General features: G+C 36.3%; 1 protein-coding gene across 1 annotated transcript in view; it reads right to left on the bottom strand.

The window, feature by feature from the left end:
• Positions 1–21,382, bottom strand: part of LOC150107437 (protein argonaute-2-like) — a 218,859-nt gene that overhangs the window by 109,608 nt on the left and 87,869 nt on the right. The window contains exons 9-11 of the mRNA XM_090392096.1: positions 18,951–19,022; positions 16,128–16,211; positions 1,524–1,646 (exon numbers count right to left, since the gene is read on the bottom strand). Coding sequence (XP_090248222.1) covers positions 1,524–1,646; positions 16,128–16,211; positions 18,951–19,022 — 279 coding nt within the window. The remainder of the gene's footprint in view (positions 1–1,523; positions 1,647–16,127; positions 16,212–18,950; positions 19,023–21,382) is intronic.

Here is a 21,382-nt window from a genome sequence, read left to right as displayed (position 1 = left end):
GGGAATATAACAAAGATCTATATTTAAGTTTTGTCGATCTGGAAAAGGCATATGACAAGGTGCCAAGAGAGAAGCTATTCAATATGCTACGGTTATATGGTGCAAGTAGATCATTATATCAAGCAATACTTAGTCTTTATTTGAGTTATAAGTCAGCTGTTAGAATTGAAGGGAGTACAGGAAGATGGTTTAATGTTAAATGGATCACATTATGAAGGAAAGTGGTATTAAACCTGACATTAAAATTGGAGATGTTAATGTCAGTTCTTTGCTTTATGCAGACGATGTTATACTTCTAAATAAATCCGCTACAAGTTTGCAAGATTCCCTCACTAAATTGAATATCTGTTGTAATAGATATGGTATGAAGGTCAGCATTAAAAAGACAAAGACAATGAAAATAGGTAGAATTGTTGAAAATGTCAACTGGGTTGTGAATGGGGAACCTGTGGAACAAGTAAACCATTTCAGCTACTTAGACATGATTTTTACTGAAGATGGTAAATTAAATACGGAAATAGACAACAGAATCAACAAAGCTGGTATGGTTGCAAGTCAATTGAATAAATTCATATGGAATAAGAGAGAAATTAGGTAGAACACTAAATTAGCTGTATACAAGACAGTGTTCAAACCAGTTTTAACTTATGGATCTGAGAGCTGAGTCAGAAGTAAAACACTTGACCAAAGACTAGAGACAGCAGATATGAGAGTCTCGAGAAAGATTAGAGGCGTGAACAGATGGCATCAATGGCAATGTCATATTAAAAACGAGGATATTAGGAAAGAACTTGACATTGTCAGCATCCAGGAATGCGTTAACAGAACTAATCTCAGGTGGTAACCAGCAGGCTGTCAGGCTGAAGACCAGAACATGGCGGACAGTTGCAGAGGACTGTGCCCAGTGGCGACATGTGGTGCTTGAGGCCAAAAATCCTCCCATGCTGATAGCGCCTGGCTAATGTAAAAATGTATGTAATCTCGGGTGGTATGGTCACTTAAACAGAATGGGCAAGGAAAGATTAGCAAAACAAGTGTTCTCTGCCTGGTTGGCAGGAAAACGACCCAGAGGAAGACCAAGATATAGGTGGAATGATACAGTACAAAGTGCTTTTCACAATAGAAATATAAGATCTGATAATGTTGGAGTCTTGACAAGTAACAGACTGATTTGGAGGAAAATTGTAGATAGGAAGTTAGTAATGATGTAAATTTTTCATGTAGTACCATCATATCCTGTACATCCCTTGAGGGAACGTCAGGAATTTGATGATGATGATATCGAAAACAAGAAATTTTAACTTTTTTTTTATTCTGTCAGTCTCTGAAAAATCACAATATAAACATAGATTTTATATTTTGTTCTATTAGTACAATATAATCTTCATATGAATTCTTATGATTTATGCCACACAAGTGATTTGATTTATGCCACACAAGTGATTTGATCTACTTGTGTAATCAAATTTCAATTTAACATTTTAAATTTATGAAATTTTAACTATACTGAATACTTAACATACCCTTCCACCATACTGGAGTTTAGGTGGAGGTAGAATCCGCCCTCGAACTTCCATCATTGTGTTGCTTATTGTTAAACCAAATTCTTGAACATATGGATCATTGTTGAAATCTGCTTTTCTAACCTAGAACATAAGATATTAAAAAAAGTTGCAAATGTGCAGTAACAACATTTTAATAACCTTAAAATAATTTTTATTTATTCATTCCTCACAAAGTTTTAATTCATTCGGTGCTAGCTCCCCACCCCCAAAGTAAGCTGAAATAGAGGAGATCAGAAATGCAACTCTATGTATAATTTTTTTCATAAAAGAAAAAACATGACATCAACAAAGCCTTCCTTTTTCATACAGTAGATGGTATGTGTGTGTTAATGGGAGGGGGGGGGGTATAGCCTTATGGTAAAGCTATACCCACCCCAGTGTTCTATAAATAAAGAATTCTCGTGGAAAAGCTTAGACATTGGTTATGCATTTTTTACTAAATAATTAAAGGAAATTACAACGTAACCTAGGATATACATTAAAATAAATTTTAATATACTTCAATATTTTGGCAACGTCACGTTGCAATTTTCAAGAAACTTAAGAACAAGACACGTGCACGCAGGCACAATAAACAGTAAGTGAGAAAGAAACAGGAAGATTCTTGGGCGATTGGGCTGAAGGTCTTCTGATGTAGGTTTCCCAAATTTGAGGCAGTCTCATGCAGCCAAATTTGTTGAGGTTTGGATTGTTTCTTAGGACTGAAGCTGATTCCATGAAAAGCCTTTCATATTTGCATTTACTAAGGTGTATTATCGTGGCTTTCTTCCACCGTATTCTATGGCAGATATCCAGCGCATGGTTAGCAAGACCAGAGTGGCTGTATTGGTGAAACTGGATGTTGTCCTTGTGTTCTGATATTTGCTGTCCTGCCTGCTTGGCCAAAGTAGGACAGCTTACAACTGCAAGGGACCTGGTATATATCAGGTAGGTCTTGGGGGGGGTCTTTAGTAGAGTGGATAAGGGATGCCAATTTTTTTATATGGTCTGTAACAAGAAGTCATGTTTTTTTAGGATTTTTGTAATGTTTTGTAATTTTTTTTACTAAATAATTTAATTTTTTAATAAATTAAATTATTTAGTAAACTGCATAACCAACGTCTAAACCTTCCCAAGAGAATTATGATAATCCACGGAGATGATATTGCACGTAAAGCACGCCATTACGGTAAAATGAAGTTAAAGCTATCAAGACAACTGAATTGTCTCGCCTTCCTAAAACGCTACCGGGATAACCAGGTAATTCCTAACTGTCAAATTCAAGTACCGTTTCTCTTTGCAAAAGGCTCTTCGTTAATATAACCGTGCCAGCCAAGCCTTGCTCAGGGAACAAATCACCACGACTCGCTGTTTCCTGAATGATGCTAACTTAGCTATCCAGGCACTCGAAGATGACCTTTCAAGCACCTTAAGCCACGAAATTTGGTCTATTTTATACGACATCTCGTGTACTGCAGCAGAGAAAGAATTTAAAAAAGTACGAGATCGACACATCAAAAAATTTGAAAATTTAAAAAAGAACTCAATCTCAAAACCACAACTTCCTACCGAAACGGTAGTCAACCTTTCGTCATTTAGTGTGAAACCTGAAGCACTCGACGCCCTTGCACGTAGCCACAACTTCATCATTGCGCCCAGAAGAATACCTCCTGAAGATATTATGATAAAAAATGAATGCAGGATATGACACCTTCCAAACCACGTCGCCAACGATATTAGACTGGATGTGGTTTGTGTTCTGACCAAAGCTAAACCACCAAAAGCCAACATGCCAAGTAAGGAAATTAAATCTCTACTAGAATTAAAGAAAAACAAGAAAATAATAATCACCAAAGCTGATAAAGGGAACACCACAGTATTGCTTAACCAAAAAGATTACACAGGTAAGCTGAAAGCTCTATTGTTAGATCGGGCTACTTACCTCCCTATCGAGTACAATCCCACCAACTCACAAATTAGAAAACTCCACAGGCTCCTTAAGAAGGTCACTTCTTGGCCTGTAGAAGTCACTAACAAATTAAAACCATTTAACTCCATACCCCCCCCCATATTTATAGACTCCCAAAAATACATAAGGAAAATGTGCCATTACATCCCATAGTGGATGGCATTGACTCCCCCACATACAAACTAGCTAAACATATGGCCAAAGCTCTCTCACACTATACTGGCAACACACCTTCACACATAAAAAACTCAGCCCACTTCAAAGCCAGCATAGAAAACCTTACTCAAACACACTGACATAATGGTCAGTTTTGATGTCTCCTCAGCCATGGGTTCTCCACTCTCCCCACCCCTGGCCAACTTTTTATATGGAGACTTTTGAAGAGAAAGCCTTAAACTCTGCCCCTTAAACACATGGCTCCGATGCACTCCTCTCCTTCCTAACACACTTAAACAACCAACACTCCAGAATCAAATTCACCCTGGAAGAAGAAAAAAACAACTGTCTTCCTTTCTTAGACTCACTCACCAGCCTGATGGAACCTTGGTTTTCTCAGTCTATAGAAAACCCACCCATACTGGCAGATACATTCACCAACAATTCCACCACCCCTCCTCGCAACAATATGGAGTCATTAAGACACTACACAACAGGGAGATACTACACAACAGATTAAGACACTACACAACAGATAAGCTAAACTTATCTGCTCAAAATGACAATGCCCTAACCACATTCTCAACACTTTCTCAACCAATCGCTACCCCCCCCCCCCTCAAAAAAATCCAAAAAAATATTGAAACCTATAAACTATACCCCCCCCCCACAACAAGGATTACTCTAAATCCATCACCATACCCTATATCTGAGGCACCTTGGAAAAAATTACAAAAATCCTAAAAAACATGACAGACCATATAAAAAATTGGCATCCCTTATCTGCTCTACTAAAGACCAACCCCCCCCTCCCCCGACCTACCTGGTGTATACCAGGTCCCTTGCAGTTGTAAGCTGTCCTACTTTGGCCAAACAGGCAGGACAGCAAATATCAGAACACAAGGACTACATCCAGTTTCACCAATACAGCCACTCTGGTCTTGCTAACCATGCGCTGGATACCTGCCATAGAATACTGTGGAAGAAAGCCATGATAATACACCGTAGTAAATACAAATATGAAAGGCTTTTCGTGGAATCAGCTTCAGCCCTAAGAAACAATCCAAACTTCAACAAATTTGGCTGCATGAGACTGCCTCAAATTTGGGAAACCTACATCAGAAGACCTTCAGCCCAATCGCCCAAGAATACCAACATTGCCCGCTAGGGGCACCATCAGGACTTTAGGAGAAATAATAGCTTCCTGTTTCTTCCTCACTTACTGTTTGTTGTGCCTGCTTGCATGCGTCTTGTTCTTAAGTTTCTTGAAAATGGCAACGTGACGTTGCCGAAATACTGAAGTATATTAAAATTTATTTTAATGTATATCCTAGTTTACGTTGTAATTTCCTTTAATTATTTATTAAAAAATAAATAAAGAAGATATATCAATATGAGCAACTAATGGACTAGTGATTGACTATATATATATAGCTTCCAATCAAATCAACCTCACCTTGATATGTATCCCATTTCAACTGACAGGTCTTTGGTATCCACAATGTCAAAAAATATCTTCCCATATACCCACTATACTTACTAGGTGGTAGATGATCATCATCTGGCGAAACACCATCATGCTTTATTGTGGGCTGAAGTGACTGATTCTACATCTGGTCTCCAGAGCAGGAGACCAGATATAGCAGAAGCCACTTCTGCTCCCACAACCTTCTAACATGAAAGGTGAGTGATGGCATACTAAACATGCTGTAGCAATCCAGAACCTCTCCATTTCAAGAGCACAAAAGCAAAACGGTTCCACAGACTAGCTGCCAGATGGAATTTGGGCAGAAACTGGGCAGTTGTGTTCATCAGCTGGCAGATAACCTTGCTACCATCTATACTTCAAGATTGCTCCTGGAAAAAAGGTGTTGTAGTGGTATGCAGAGCACTGCTGAGGCTACATATCACATGGAGCCTGGATGCTCTCCATATGTGTGACATGCCTAAGAATATTTTCTCCTGCTTATGTTATCCTGCTTTCCTCCCCGCCTCTTAAATACCATTATGACAAATTGATACATCATCACTGTAGTTAAAATAAAAAACAAACATCCCTAAAAAAAATAAATAAATATATATATATATATACACACACAGTCATACCCCAAAGTTACACAGTAGGTGGGACCTACAAAAAGCACGTGAGTCGAATTCGCGTAACACGGGGTATAATTTTGCATGTAATTTATATATACAAACATCAAAATATTAGTTAATTGGGACCACAGGTTTACAAAAACACCTATTTTTTTTTTAAAGAAATATAATCATAATTGTAGTTTTTCGTACATAAAAAAAAAAAGAAAGTTATTTTTATGTTGATTGTTTCATAAAATCTAATAGATTCTTCTGACGGCATAATGTCTTTTTCTTGTCATGCAAAATTTCTTCATAGCAAGTCAATGATTTTTTTTTTTATTCCTTGCCATGTGCCTACAATTCGTTCCCCGTTAGAATCTATGCTCCAAAATCTGTAAACCTTTCTTTTATGATTGTTCTTACTGTGGATTCGTGTAGACCAAACTTCTTTGCTAGCTCACAAATTTTCATTCTGCCTTCAAAATCCTTAATAATGTTGAGTTTTGTTTCCAAAGTCTATGTTTTTCTTTTCTTGCTAGCTATATCAGAATCGGACTTGCTTCTTTTGGACAACATTATTATTTTTTATGTGATAAAATTTGTATCAAGAACATAACATTAAACAATTGCAAGGTTTATAGACTATAAAAATCATGTCTGAACGGAGACCGCGCGAAACATGTCAGAACTTGTTCACAGCATGTGCAACACTGGCGAATGCGGCCGGCGCAGGAAACATACGACTAGTGGTGAAGCGGAACGGGAATACATACATATAAGAAACCACGTAACTCCGGATTTGCATAAGTCGGGGTATGACTGTATATATATATATATATATATATATATATATATATATATATATATATATATATATATATACTCTTCCGCATTCACTTCAACATTTGTGGTATAAACACCCAACTTAAATTATGTGCACCATCACCTACAGACATGCAAATCCAATCTCCTATTTTTGACTGAAGCCCCAGATTCCTGCCAACAAAACAGTCCATCTTAACTGTCCAAAGAAAACCTTCCCAGTTGGAGATGCCAACTATACTGTGCATTCCTTCAACCAAAAGGGCAATATTTGTGGTTATGTGTGATCTGCTATTCCTGTCCCGTCCCAATAATAAATATTCACTTTGATATTCTGTGGCTTTTTAAGATTTCTTTGTTGATCTGCTGTTTCACTGCTTCCTCAATTCTGAAAATCATTGTAACATCTTTGATTTCTTATCCTTGTAGCATGACTTCCTGCAATTACTTCTCTAACAGTGAAGTCATCTTTCTTTGTGACTTGAACATAACTGGCTCCCAGTTTTCCAATTCCAATGACCAAGTGGAAGATATGCTGGGCTATGTACTATACATTATGTCCCAAAGCAAATTGTTTATCAACCAGAAATATCTGACAATACTTTTCACACCTAATGTTCTGAATCTTTAGTTAAACAGTTCTTCTTCCAGGTGAATTGCTGAGATCACCTCTCCTCTTCGTATTCAGATCATAAATTCATACAAGTTTCATCTCTAGAGGAACACTCTCTCCTCAATGCCAAGTGAGATCAGAGTTCTTAATAGGCATACAGAAGATCATTTAGCATTCCTTTAGCAGATTTAGTAATTACTATTTTACTATCTGATAACGGAAATGCTATAGTAATTCTAACTACTTTTATTACACATTAAAATTGCTTTTTTACTCCAAGATCGCTCAACCTACCTTGCCTTAGACTATGACTACCAATACAGAGATCAGATCACTTCATAGACTCCTTAAAAAAGGTCACCTCCTGATCTGTTAAAGTTACTAATACACTAAAACTATACAATTCTAGACCTCCCCGACATATACATGGACTATCTAAAATGCATAAACAGTGTGCCATTACATACAATTGTAGATGGCATTGATATTCAACCACATACAAATTAGCAAATATTTAGCAAAAATGCTTTCCAATATACTAGCAACACCCCCCCTCACATATACATACACATATATTTTCAGAATTCATTTTTCCTCGGTTGGAATATTATGAATAAGCTTTAATGACTGATACCGAGAGATAAAAAGATGACATGATATATTTGAAAAGATACTACTAGTTTACTAGTTTCGTTGAATTGATCAACATCTTCAGGTATCACAATCAAAGAAGTATATAAAGAATTACAGAGACTTAAAATTGTAATAACAGAACAAGTACAAAAAGACAGTAGCATGTTTGAAAACAAAATGCGAGCTTCAGTTCCAAACAAACGTATATCATACGCTGTCGCAAGTGCGCCAGTACTGAACAGAGGCAACGTGTGCATCAGAGAGATTAAAACTCAGGCTGTTGTTGACATGAGAGGAATCTAGAAAAATTTCCCTAGATTCGACAATTTCTCTCGAGTTCATCATAGCACACATGGATGTTAGAAGTTTGAATCCAGTTCACAATATGTTGGCGGCCTTCGTCTGAGTTAGCTGACTATTAACTCCTTCCATCTTAAAGCAAAATTCTGGTATCGCTATATTGATGATATTTTCCTCATCTGGGAAGATGGTGTCAACGACCTCAATTTATTTTTAGACCACCTAAACAAGTGCCACGAAAAAATCTCTTTGACCTTCGAACTGGAATCAGATGACTGCCTCTCCTTTTTAGACCTGAAACTTACCAGATATGCTGAGAGTATTAAAATCTCAATTTTTAGAAAGCCTACTCACACTGATAGATACCTTCATGCTTCCTCCCATCACTATCTCCCACAAAAATTTGGTATTATTTCCACCTTAGCTCACCGACCCAAATCATTACTTACAGAAGAAACAGAAATTGAAAATGAACTCCTTTTTCTTAAAAAAAACTTTTATTAATAATGGTTTCTCTCCTAAGAAAATTGACAAATTTCTTTCCCCAAGTCACTTAACTACTTCTGAAGATTCCCCTTCCCCAAGAGCCTTCATCTATTTGCCTTACATCAGCTCTATTTCACCAAAACTGTCAAAGATTCTCAAGAAGTTTTTTTATTATTATTGTTGTTGTTGTTCCGGGAAACTCCAAGGAGTCGACAAGACTCATCGAGGGAGGCCCTAACATCATGTCAAGAACAACTATTCGACATTCACACAGTATCTATCATACCTTGCCTTGAACTCATTCACGGTCGTAGCACCCACAACAGACTCTGGAAGCTTATTCCACTCATTCACTACTCTCCAAGTAAAAAACCTAGCTCTAATACCCTTGTCAACCACGTTCTTGCCCAGCTTCCATTCATGGCCCCTAGTCCTTCCACCACCAGTCATATTTTCAAAAATATCTTCTGGATCAATCTTATAGAAACCCTTCAGTAATTTGAATGTCTCAATCATATCACCCCTCCTTCGCCTATCGACCAATTTCTGCAACCCACAAATCTTCAACCTATTCTCATAAGGTTCATTCCACAGACCTGCTATCATCTTGGTCACTCGTCTCTGGATCCTCTCCACTTCCTCCCCATCACGAAGAAACCTGGTGCCCATAAATGGGCACAGTAGTCCAGATGGGGTCTTATCAAGGCTCGATACAGAGGAACAACAACTTGTTTGTCTCTGCATGTTAAAGTATTTTTCAGAAGCCAAGTGATTTGGTGAGCTGTTTTAGTCACTTTTGCAATGTGCCCCCTAAACTTCAATTCCTTATCCACCAACACTCCCAAATCCCTGGCCTCATCAATCTCCTGGAGCACGGTTCCACCAATGCGATATACTGCTGCTATTCTTTTCACCCCAAAGTGCATAACCTTATACTTTGCCACATTAAATTGACATCCATTTTTCCTAGCCCAGTCCTCCAAACTATCCAAATCATCCTGTAAAATTTTGACATCCTGTGCACTCATAATTGCTCTACCCAACTTTGCATCATCAGCAAACAAGGGAACACTTCCTCTCAAATCCTTTCCTATATCATTGATGAACAAATTGAAAAGCAGTGGTCCAAGAACAGAGCCCTGTGGCACTCCACTAGTCACAAGCCATCTTTTAGACTCCACTCCTGAATAAACCACTCTGTTCTTGAAAATAATATTTTCAACCATCCACCTATCCATCTCACCAACCCTATATCTATCCCCATCTGCTCCAGTTTACTGATTGGGGTTCTATGTGGTATCCTATCAAAATCCAAGGTCCAGTGGTAGAACTATAAACCCATTACCCCTATCCAGTTCAGCCGTCACTGTGTTATAAAATGTGAGCAAGTTACTGAGGCATGACCCTTCACAAAACTATGTTGTCCCCCATACAATATCCCATTTTCATCTATCCAATCCTGTATTCTTTTCTTGACTAATTTCTCTAAGACCTTGATGATTCCTGATATGCTAATCGGTCGGTAATTTACAACAGCAGTCTTGGAACCACCTTTATGCAGTGGAACTATTTTCCCCTCTTTCCACCCCCTCGGGACTAACCCAGACCCAAGACTCAAATTAAACAAAATAGTCAAGGGTACTGACAATTCTTTAGCTGCTTCTCGTACAACATGAGCTGGTATACCATCCAATCCCACAGATGTATTGACATTGAGGTTGTGCAATAGACTACTCACCTCCACTTCATTCACCACAATTCGCGTATAATCTACTGGTACATTCGTTTCTGCGATGTCACCACCTGGATGATATATTCTTGCAAAGTGCTCACTCAGTAACTCAACTATATCAACTGATTCAGTTACCTCCCTACCATCGGCATTCTTTAAAATCAATCTGCCATGTACATTTTTCCTTTTACTTGCTACGTATCTAAAAAACTGTTTAGGATTCTCTTTAGCCTGCATGGCCAATGTTCTTTCGTAATCCTTTTTTTGCTTTTCTTACCACACTCGTTACCCTTCTGGCCTGCGCTTTATACCGTTCGTGTGCCTGCCGGTCACCTTTCTCCTTCAATTCCCTCCATAGTTGTTTCTTTTTTTGCAGCTCAAGCTTAATGGTGTTATTCATCCATTTAACCCCTAGTTGATTTATTATTCGGACTCTAGGTATACAGTCAGCCATTGCTTCATGCAAACACTTCTTAACTACCTCCCATGCACTATCGACTTCTAGTCCTTGCAATTGTACATGCCATGGCACTGAACCAATTAAACTCCTAAGCTTGTCATACTTTCCAGCTCGATAATTCCACATTTACCCTGTCTTAATTGAAAATTCTACACCTTTAGCCACCTCCCAAGTCAAGACCCTATGATCACTCTCACCGATTGGTGGCAATGTGGTCATATTTGTTAAAGCCAAATCCTCAAATGTAATTACTAGATCAAGCACTCTCTGACCCCTAGTATTTTCCATTACATGCTGTCGCAGATAACGTCAAAACTTGCTTCACTACGCTTCCAAAACTTCGTTCAATACTTAGCAAACCTAAAAAGAAACATCTTTCAACTCAGTTTCCAGGAGTGTACAAGATTTTATGTGATTGTGGAAAGCCATACTATGGCCAGACTGCTAAATCCATCCTTCTACGATTGGAAGAACATCGTCAAGACATCTCATATAACAGGACTAGAGCTAGCGCTCTCTCTAGCCACGTTCTCTTTTCGGCTAACTCAGATGAAGGCCGCCAACACATTGTGAACCGGACTCAAACTTCTAGCATCCATGTGTGCTATGATGAACTTGAGAGAAAGATTGTCGAATCTAGGGAAATTTCTCTCGATTCCTCTCATATCAACAACAGCCTGAGTTTTAATCTCTTTGACGTACACGTTGCCTCTGTTCAGTACTGGCGCACTCGCGACAGCACGTAGTACACGTTTGTTTGGAACTCAAGCTCGCATTTTGTTTTCAAACATGCTACTGTCTTTTTGTACTTGTTCTGTTATTGCAATTTTAAGTCTCTGTAATTCTTTATATACTTCTTTGATTGTGATACCTGAAGATGTTTAACTAGTAGTATCTTTTCAAATATATCATGTCATCTTTTTATCTCTCGGTATCAGTCATTAAAATTTATTCAAACATACATATATATATTATTTTAAATGACTGATACCGTGAGATAAAGAGATGGCATGGTTTATTAAAAAAGATACTACTAGTTTATTAGTTTCGTTGAATGGATCAACTTCTTCAGGTATCACAATCAAAGAAATATACAAAAAATAACAGAGACTTAAAAATTGCATTAACAGTACTAGTCCAAAAAAACAGTAGTACATTTTGAAAACAGTAATGTGAACATGAGTTCCAAACAAACGTATACTACGTGCTGTCACGAGTGCGCCAGTATTGAACAGAGGCAATGTATGCGCAAGAAAGATTGAAACTTACAGAGTTATTGATATGGGAAGAATCTAAGGCAATTTCTCTGGACTCTACAATCTTTCTTTTAAGTTCATCATAGCACACATGGATATTAGAAGTTTGTGTCCAGTCCACAATGTGTTGGCGATCTTCATCCGAGTTAACGGAGAAAAGAACGTGGCTAGAGAGAGCACTGGCTCTAGTCCAGTTGTAGGAAATATCTCTACAGTGTTCTTCCAAACAAAGAAGGATGGATTTAGCAGTTTTGGGAGCGTAGTGAAGCAAGCTCTGAAGTTAAATTTCTTGAAAATTTTAGTTAGTTTTGGTGAAAGAGAGCCAATGCAAGGCAGGCTTTGGGGGGGGGGGGGGTAAATAAAGGCTCAACTGCTTCTGAATATCCCTTTTCCCCCAGGGCCTTTATTTCTTTGCCTTACATCAGCTCTCTTTCACCAAAACTAGCTAAAATTCTTAAGAAATTTAACTTCAGAACTTGCTTCACTACACTCCCAAAACTTCGCTCCATACTTAGTAAACCTAAAGAGAAACATCTTCCAACTCAGTTTCCAGGAGTCTACAAGATCTTATGTGATTGTGGAAAGCCATACTACAGCCAAACTGCTAAATCCATCCTTTTTTCATTTGGAAGAACACTGTAGAGATATTTCCTACAACAGGGCTAGAGCCAGCGCTCTCTCTAGCCATGTTCTTTTCTCCGTTAACTCAGATGAAGGCCGCCAACACATTGTGGACTGGACACAAACTTCTAATATCTATGTGTGCTATGATGAACTTGAAAGAAAGATTGTCGAGTCCAGAGAAATTGCCTTAGATTCTTCCCATATCAATAACTCCCTAAGTTTCAATCTTTCTGACACACATTGCCTCTGTTCAATACTGGCACACTCGTGACAGCACGTAGTTAACTTTTATTTGTAACTCAAGCTTGCATTACTGTTTTCAAAATGTACTACTGTTTTTTTGGATTAGTATTGTTAATGCAATTTTTAAGTCTCTGTTATTTTTTGTATATTTCTTTGATTGTGATACCTAAAGAAGTTGATCCATTCAACGAAACTAGTAGTATCTTTTTAAATAAACCATGTCATCTCTTTATCTCTCGGTATCAGTCATTTAAAATAATTTATAATATTTTCTACTGAGTAAAAATGAGTGTTCAGAATAAAAATAAAAATTTATTACATATATATATATATATATATATATATAATAAATTTTTTACCTTGGGGATATTGTATATTAGGATAACCAAGTTATTTTATAAACTTGGTTATTTTAACTCCTAATCCCAAGTATGCAAACAATTAAGTTTGCGCCTGAAACAAATTTTATTACATCTATATCTCCTCCAGAGATTTTTATTAAAAATAAAAACATCTTGTTGCAACTTCTATAGGTAAAGTTGATAAGGCTCCGTATTACTATACCCTTGGTATTTAGGGTCTAGCTACTCACTGAGGAGACCTCAAAAAAGGTTGAAACCTGTCTGGGTAGTGACCCCACCCATAATGCATTGCAGTATACATCTTCTAGTGAGATGTGCTTTACATTATGGGAAAATACTAAGAATAGTGATCAGAGCTTTACCCACCTTTACAATGAGTTGCCCTGGTGTTGTATCATCTTTAGACTTGAACTTTGTTTCAGGCGCAAACTTAATTGTTTGCATACTTGGGATTAGGAGTTAAAATAACCAAGTTTATAAAATAACTTGGTTATCCTTATATATATATATATAAAAACTGCCCGCTTTAAAACCCATATAGAAAACCTCACATTCCAACACAATAATGTTATGGTTAGTTTCGATGTCTCCTCTCTGTTCACCAATGTCGTACTTAAAGACACATTAGAACTTATTCGAATTAAATTTCCTCCTGATATTTCAGCCTTGTTTACTACGAACTCTGGTTATTTCATTTGGCAAGGAAAATTCTACAGACAAATAGAGGGGACAGCCATAGGCTCCCATGGCCTAATTTCTTCATAGAAACATTTGAAGAAAAGGTTCTAAACTCTGGCCCATATAGACCCACGGTTTGGCTACGCTTTGTTGACAATGTTTTCTCCATTTGGCTGCATGGCCTGGATGCTCTAAATATATTTTTAACACACCTAAACAATTAACATCCCAATATCCGGTTCACATTAGAAAAAGAAAATGACAAGAGTCCTAGACACTTTAATTACACGCCCGTCTAATGGAGCCCTGGCATTTTCTGTTTACAGAACACCCCCCCCCCCACCCATAAATAACACATACACACACACACACACTGGCAGATACAGTCACAAAGTCACCCCCCCCCAAACGGTATGGAATTATTAAAACTTTATATAACAAGGCAAAATTAATTAGTTCGCATAACAATGTGCTCTCTACTGAACTTGATTATCTTCACAAAACCTTCTTAACCAATGGCTACAATTCCTATCATATCCAAAAAATATTAAAACCTCAAACCCATACACCCTCTCCAGAACAGCACTACACCAAAGCTATCACTATTTCACATCCAAGTTAGTTTTTTGGACGTATCCAAGGTACGTCCAAAAAACTAACAAATTTTTACAACCTTTCAACTACTTGACCATATAAAAAAATCAGCAACCCTTATCTGCTACATAAGACTGTCACAGTCTTTAGATGTACTAGGTGTTTACCAGGTCCTTTTTAGTTGTAAACTATCCTCCTGTGGCCAAACAGGCAGGATAGCCAACATCAGAAATGCTGAGCATAAGGATTATATTCATTTTCATCACAGCAGCCACTCAGGACTTGCTGACCATGCTTTAGACACCCAAAATATAATATACTGGAAAAAACCCAATTTACTTCATTGCAGCAAATATAAAAGTGAAAGACTTTTCCTTGTATCTGCTTCTGCATTACAAAACTATCCACACCCCCAATAAATTTGGTCACACCAAACTGCCCCAAATTTGAGAACCTCTCATCCTCTGCATTTCAGTCCAACAGCTAAGGATGCGCAATTTAGTCCACTAGGGGGCATTATTTAGGACTTGACTTTAGGGCTATTCTCAGTTGACATGCTTCATCTGCATTACTTAGTGTAGTGACTGCAATAGGAAGTAGTAATTAAATTTATTTTAGTTAATATAGTAGTCTATGTTGCAATTTCCTTAAAAAGTACAGCTAGAAAAAGGTAGTATACTAAAGTATGTTAAATACTATGGGTAGGATAGGGATTTTTTTTTTTTTTTTTTTGTCAATTTTATTAACTGTATATTTTTTGTATTATTTTTATATAATCCAGAAATCCTGGATTTAGAGAACCAAACATGGAACTTTTTCAAGCCATTTCAAGCAGGGCGGTAGTCTCACATCAGATGAAGAAATTCAATCTCCTACCTGAACACAGTCACAAAAAAAAAAAAAGAAAAAAAAATCCATGCTCATGATGAGATTTAAATCCACAGCATGTTGACTGGAGAATAGATACACTAACCACTCAGTTAACCAGGCCTGCCAATTCTTCTACAATCAGTGCTATGGGACAAAATATTGAGTAAAATATTTTGTCCCATAGCACTGACTTGAAAAATAAAAATAGCAAATATTTCAGGTAATAAATAAATCGGGGAAGAAGAATTTCGTCAGTCACTGTGAGAGATCCACCACCCCACATAATGAAGGCCTGAACTGGATAAAAACAAATTCAATATTTGGTATCTAAGGCAGTGCTTATGTAAAACTAAATAAAAATATATTAAATAAAGAAAACTGGAGGGAAAAAATCCTTGGCCCACTCACTGTGCTCAAGTACTATAGGATCCAAACCTTTCACATTGGTGGGAGTCATATGAAAAAATAATATATAAATTTATTTATTTATTACTAGACATATTTATTGATTAATATAACATAACATTTTTAAAGTAAATATAATTAACAATTTTATTAACATGTAGTTCAAAAGCTTTAATTAAAAAAATCTAAAAATTTGTTAAACCTTAAATATTTTATCACGATTTACATTTCCATTCAAGTCTCATATGGATTACTTAGTTTCAGATGAATTTATAATAATAATAGTAATAAAAATTACCTGATTAGGTGAAGATGTAAGTCCTGCACTACAAACTAAATTGTTTATTTCTCGTTCTCGGTCTGGAGCAGATCGAGCTGTTGCCTACATAAAAAGAAATGGAAATTTATAATCACTAAATGGATAAGTAAAATAAATTATTTCCATACATACAGTCATGCAAAAGTAGGAAACCAAGTCCAGAAACTTTTTTTTCTTCTTTTGGTAGAATCTAGACATTTGAATTATTATCGAAAACCCACTTATTGCAAAATTCTGGTCAGAATCTAGGAGAGTTCATCAGAAAACAGATATCAAATTTGCAAAAAAAAAAAAAAAAAAAAAAAAAAAAAAAAATATATAAGTTTAGTAAATTTGAAAAAGGCATATGACAAGGTTGGCAGAGAAAAGCTTTTCAAAACACAATTATGTGGGAGTAAATGCAACATCATACGAGCAATACATACTAATTTAAGTTGGTCAGCAGTCAGACTTGAAGTAAATACAGAAAGATTTTATGTAAAATCAGGGCTAAGGCAAGTATGCACATTATTTCCACTCTTATCCATCATTTATATGAGTCAATTATGAAATGAAGTGGCATTAAACCTGGAATTAAAATTGGAGATGTCAAACTTAGCTCTTTGCATTACACAGACAATGATGTGCTGAATGCTTTTAATAAAAAGCATCCAGCACAAGTCTTCAGGATTCTCTAATTCAATTGAATTACAGTTGTAACAAATTTTGCATGAAATCAGCAATACAAACAATAAAAGTCAGAAACACAGAGTGCTATAGTTGAATTCCCAATGGAGAATCTACAGAACAGGTAAAATATTTCAGTTATTTAGACAAAGTTTTTAGCAAAGATGGAAAATTAACTTTGTCCACATGTGGCATTTCTTTGCTATAGGCTTTTCTACCTTTCGAGTGTAAGAGAAATATAAAAATAAAACAAAAAACTTTGGAAATAGACAACAGAAGAAGCAAAGTTGGTATGGTGAGAAGCTAATTGAATAAATTTTATGGAATAAGGGAGGAATTAGCCAGAACAGCAAAATAGAAGTATACAAGAGTGTTCAAACTAGTTTTAAGTTATAGATCGGAGAGTTAGAAATAAAGCACCAATTCAAAACTTGGAAAATTTGGATAAAAAAGAGCAAAGCAAATAATAATGGCAAATACCTGTTGGATTTCTGCTCAGGACATGGACTGGTTATTACTAACACAATATTCCAACATAAAAATGTGCATTTTTACGTTGGATTCACATAAAGAGAAGAGGCATAAATTCACATAGAGAGAAGAGGCAAGGGTTAAGAAAAGTCTCATTGACTATGTTATTGAGGATAGTGATGTTTTTTCACTAATACAGGACACTAGAGTGTACAGAGGATTTGAAATTGGAAGTGATCACCATTTAGTCATGAGCAGGATAATATTGAATTTCAATTGAAAAGAAGAACATGTAAGAAAGTTTTAAAGCAAATAAAAGTTGAGCAGCTGTCAGATGTGAACTGTAGACTAAAATACACAAACATTATTCAAGAAAAAATTAAAGAGTTTGAGAACAGGAATCAAACCTTGGAGATTCAGTGGCAAGCCCTGAAGAAAACATTGATTGAGTCAGCTAGAAGCAGGTGGTCAGATTGTCTGTAAGGATAGAAAAATCAGAACTCCATGGTTGACACAGGAAGTTAAAGAAGCAGTGAAGGAAAAGAAGAAAGCATATCAAAAGTTCCTGGCAAATAAGTCAGCTTGTGCTCTTAGAGAATACAAGGACAAATGTAAGAAAGCTAAACACTGTGTAAAACTAGCTAAACAAAAGTCATGGGAAGAATTTGGCACGAACATAGAAAATAAATATCAGGAAGGTGGCAAAATATTCTGGGGGCTGTTGAAAAAGCTCAGAAATGGAAGAAAGAGTGCTGTAGAAGGAATCAGAGATGATCAAGGTGGCATGAAAACTGGCAAAAAAGATATCTTTGATGTATGGAGTAATTACTTCGAAAAATTACTACAGCACAACGGTAAAAAAACACTCAACAGGAATGCAATCAGGAATACACATCCATACTTCAAGTAGAAAAAGCCACCAAAAGTCTGAAAATGTGGAAAGGCAGCAGGAGTAGATGATATTTGACCAAAAATGCTCAAGTATAGAGGTATAAAAGTCTTACAGTGGCTGCACTGCATAGTTCAGAATTGCCTACTGAGCTGGTACGGTTAGGAAGTCAATTGAATAAATTCATATGGAATAAGAGAGAAATTAGTCTGAACACTAAATTAGCTGTATAACTATTTTTAGAATTTTAAGTTACTTTCATAAAGCATTCACGCCAGGCTTTGTCTCAAGCAGGACTGTACCGTACTTTATTTAGTGCTACGATAAAACTTTTACTTTGTTTGTTTGCTTGCAACTATGCAGTATGGTGTTCACCTCAGTCATTTCTAATTACATTACAAGCTGGGAATGAAAGGTAGATTTCACAATATAAATCAAAAATCTGCAAGATATACTTAGCAAGTTCAAAACAGAAGAGTCTGAAGTCACAGGGGAAGAATGGAACAGATGTCTTTCATCAGATCTTCCATTCCCTTCAAATAACATATTCAGTGTATTCTACCCAGATACCACTTGGCTTTCCATGGGTTTTGTTGGTTACTCCACACACACACACACACACACACACACACACACATTTTTAATATTCATTTTTAGGAATGATGGTTTTCTTTGTTTTAAATTTTTAAGTATGCTTATTATTCAAGCTCAGGTTTAAATTTGTTAAATAAAAATATATTACTGATTTGAAAAATCATAAAAACAAAGATAATTACCTTAATCATGGTGGAAGTCTGCATATCAGTAAGTTTCTTTATACATCGTTGTCCTGCAACTATGTTACAAACCTAAGAGAAAACGAAAGTAGTAAATATTAAAATTTTTCCTCTCACAAAAACATAACCAGCTTATTCTGTATAAACAAAATCACTTCATCTGCTTTAAAAAAAAAAAAAAAAAGTGACAGGCAAGATAGAAATTAGAGCAGTATTGCATATCATATAAACCATTTATAACACATAAAAAACAATAGGTGAATTTTGTTATTAAAAACAAACTATCCCTGTTTGTTTTTAAACTGTGTTTTAAAAAAAAAGTATGGTGTTTTACACAATATGTACAACTTCTTTTATTAATACTGTACTCGCACATAAAAGAGGTCAAAGGAACTACAACACAAAACAAAACACAACACCATGTGTGGGAAAATGGTTAAGGAGACAGAAGGAATGTATTAACATGTTCTTCCTGAAAATATATTTGGGGAGAATTGGTCTAGTGAAAATTACCCATTACACTTCCACCACATAGCAGAAAGTTCTACTCACTGTAAGCAAGAATCCGACAGCTATAAAGATGTGAATAACTAGTAACTGCTGTAAAATATGCCACTAATGCCAATACACAATCCAAAAGCTTTGAAGAAGATAACGCCTTGTGTTCTTAATAAAAGAAATGAGGAAAAAACTGGTCTAATAAGATACTACCAGTGTGAAATAATCTTAAAATTAACTGTAGATGACTGGAAAACTTGGTAGAAAGCAATATTGAGACTTGTCGAATGGCACATAAGTGAGTTGGATGGTATATATTTATGCCTACAGTAAATACTTTAATTTGTTTTATGTACTACTAGAGCTTCACTCTTTGAAATTCACAACATGCTGATTTTGAATTCAATGCACCATCACGTGTATGAATCTGAAACACCACTAACTAAAAAAAAAAAATGTATATACAAATACTGTTATCTTACTCTTCATGACTGACTAATGTTGGATATACAGTAAAACCCATTTTTTTACACTTTCCAAGGGGACTGGTGGAAAAAAGTGTAAATAACAGGAAATGTAAAAAACATTTACAAAAGGCTAAAAGATGACTTACTGCTAGTATGAGACTCTACATACTACATTAAAAAATTTAATAACTGAAAATAAATGAATTTACAATTACTTACATTTATCTATTTTAAAAAAATCTTTAATTGTTGATTGTTTTTGCTTTTTCTGCACTCATATAAGTTCCACCTGCCTCTTGACAGTGTATAAGGCATTAAATGCCCCATCGTCTCCTGATGCACTTGCAATATACCGCATCAAAAAAGAGATAGCTTCCATTGCTTCTTTACTAGTAAGGATGGTAGGTTCTTGATCACAGTCTTCTTCAACCACTTCTTCACCAAGGTGGTTAGAAAGGATGTCTTCTACACTTGGTACCATTGATGTGATCACATCAATGGTACCAATGGACTATGTTGATCACATCAACATAGTCTTGAAATGAGGAAGACTCATCCATCACATACCAGTTGTTGGGCTCTGACATATCTTCTTCCTCCTCCTGTAGTTGTTCCTCCTCTTCTACAAACGTAACTCCTGCCTTCCGGAAACAGTTATATATGGTTTTAGGAGTAACATGCAACCATGCTTTGGCCACATAATGCATGGCATCAAGGACTGATGTGGTCATTTGTTTTGGTCCATACCATTATCATGCATAAACACAGCTTTTTCAACAAGCATTTTTCTATATTTCCATTTAAATGCATGGACGACGCCCAGATCTAATGGCTAAAGCTCACTTTTACAAATAGGGGAAAAGGAATACTGATGTTTTTGAGCTGCAGATCTTTAGGGTGTGCAGGACATTTGTCTAGCAGGAGTAGTATTTTGCAGTGATTTGCCTCCATTTTAGCATCCAGAGCATGCATGGTGGATGTGAAGAAGCTGCTGGTCATCCATGCTGTGCTGTTGGCATCATACTGAGTAGGCAAATTTTTCAAGTTCTTAAAACACCTTGGCTTTTTTAATTTACCAATTACCTGTGTGGAAGTAATTTTTCTGATCCATCAGCATTGACCATGAGCAAAACAGTTACCCTCTGCTTGCTGAGTTTTTCCACCGTAACACTTTTCTTCTTAAAAACGCAATGTTTTACTTGGTAGAATGTTATAAAAGAGCCCAGTTTCATCAACACTGAAAATATTTTTCGGTTCGTAGTCCTGAATAATAGTCTTTAGTTCACGTTTCCACTGGTTTACAGTTTCCCCTGCAACACTATTACTTTCTCCACACACTTGATTATACACAATATTGTGATGAGTCTTGAAACTATCAATCCATCCATTTGATGCAGTAAAACCATTAATCCCCAACCTCACAACAAATTCAAGGGATTTCGCTTGGAGTATAGTACAATCGACTGG

The sequence above is a fragment of the Typopeltis vanoorti genome, chromosome 4 (genome assembly GCF_054136105.1).
Source record: "Typopeltis vanoorti isolate ZY-2024b chromosome 4, IOZ_Tvanoo_1.0, whole genome shotgun sequence".
In the NCBI taxonomy this organism is placed as follows: Eukaryota; Metazoa; Arthropoda; class Arachnida; order Uropygi; family Thelyphonidae; genus Typopeltis; species Typopeltis vanoorti.
This window is presented reverse-complemented; position numbering and strand designations above follow the sequence as displayed.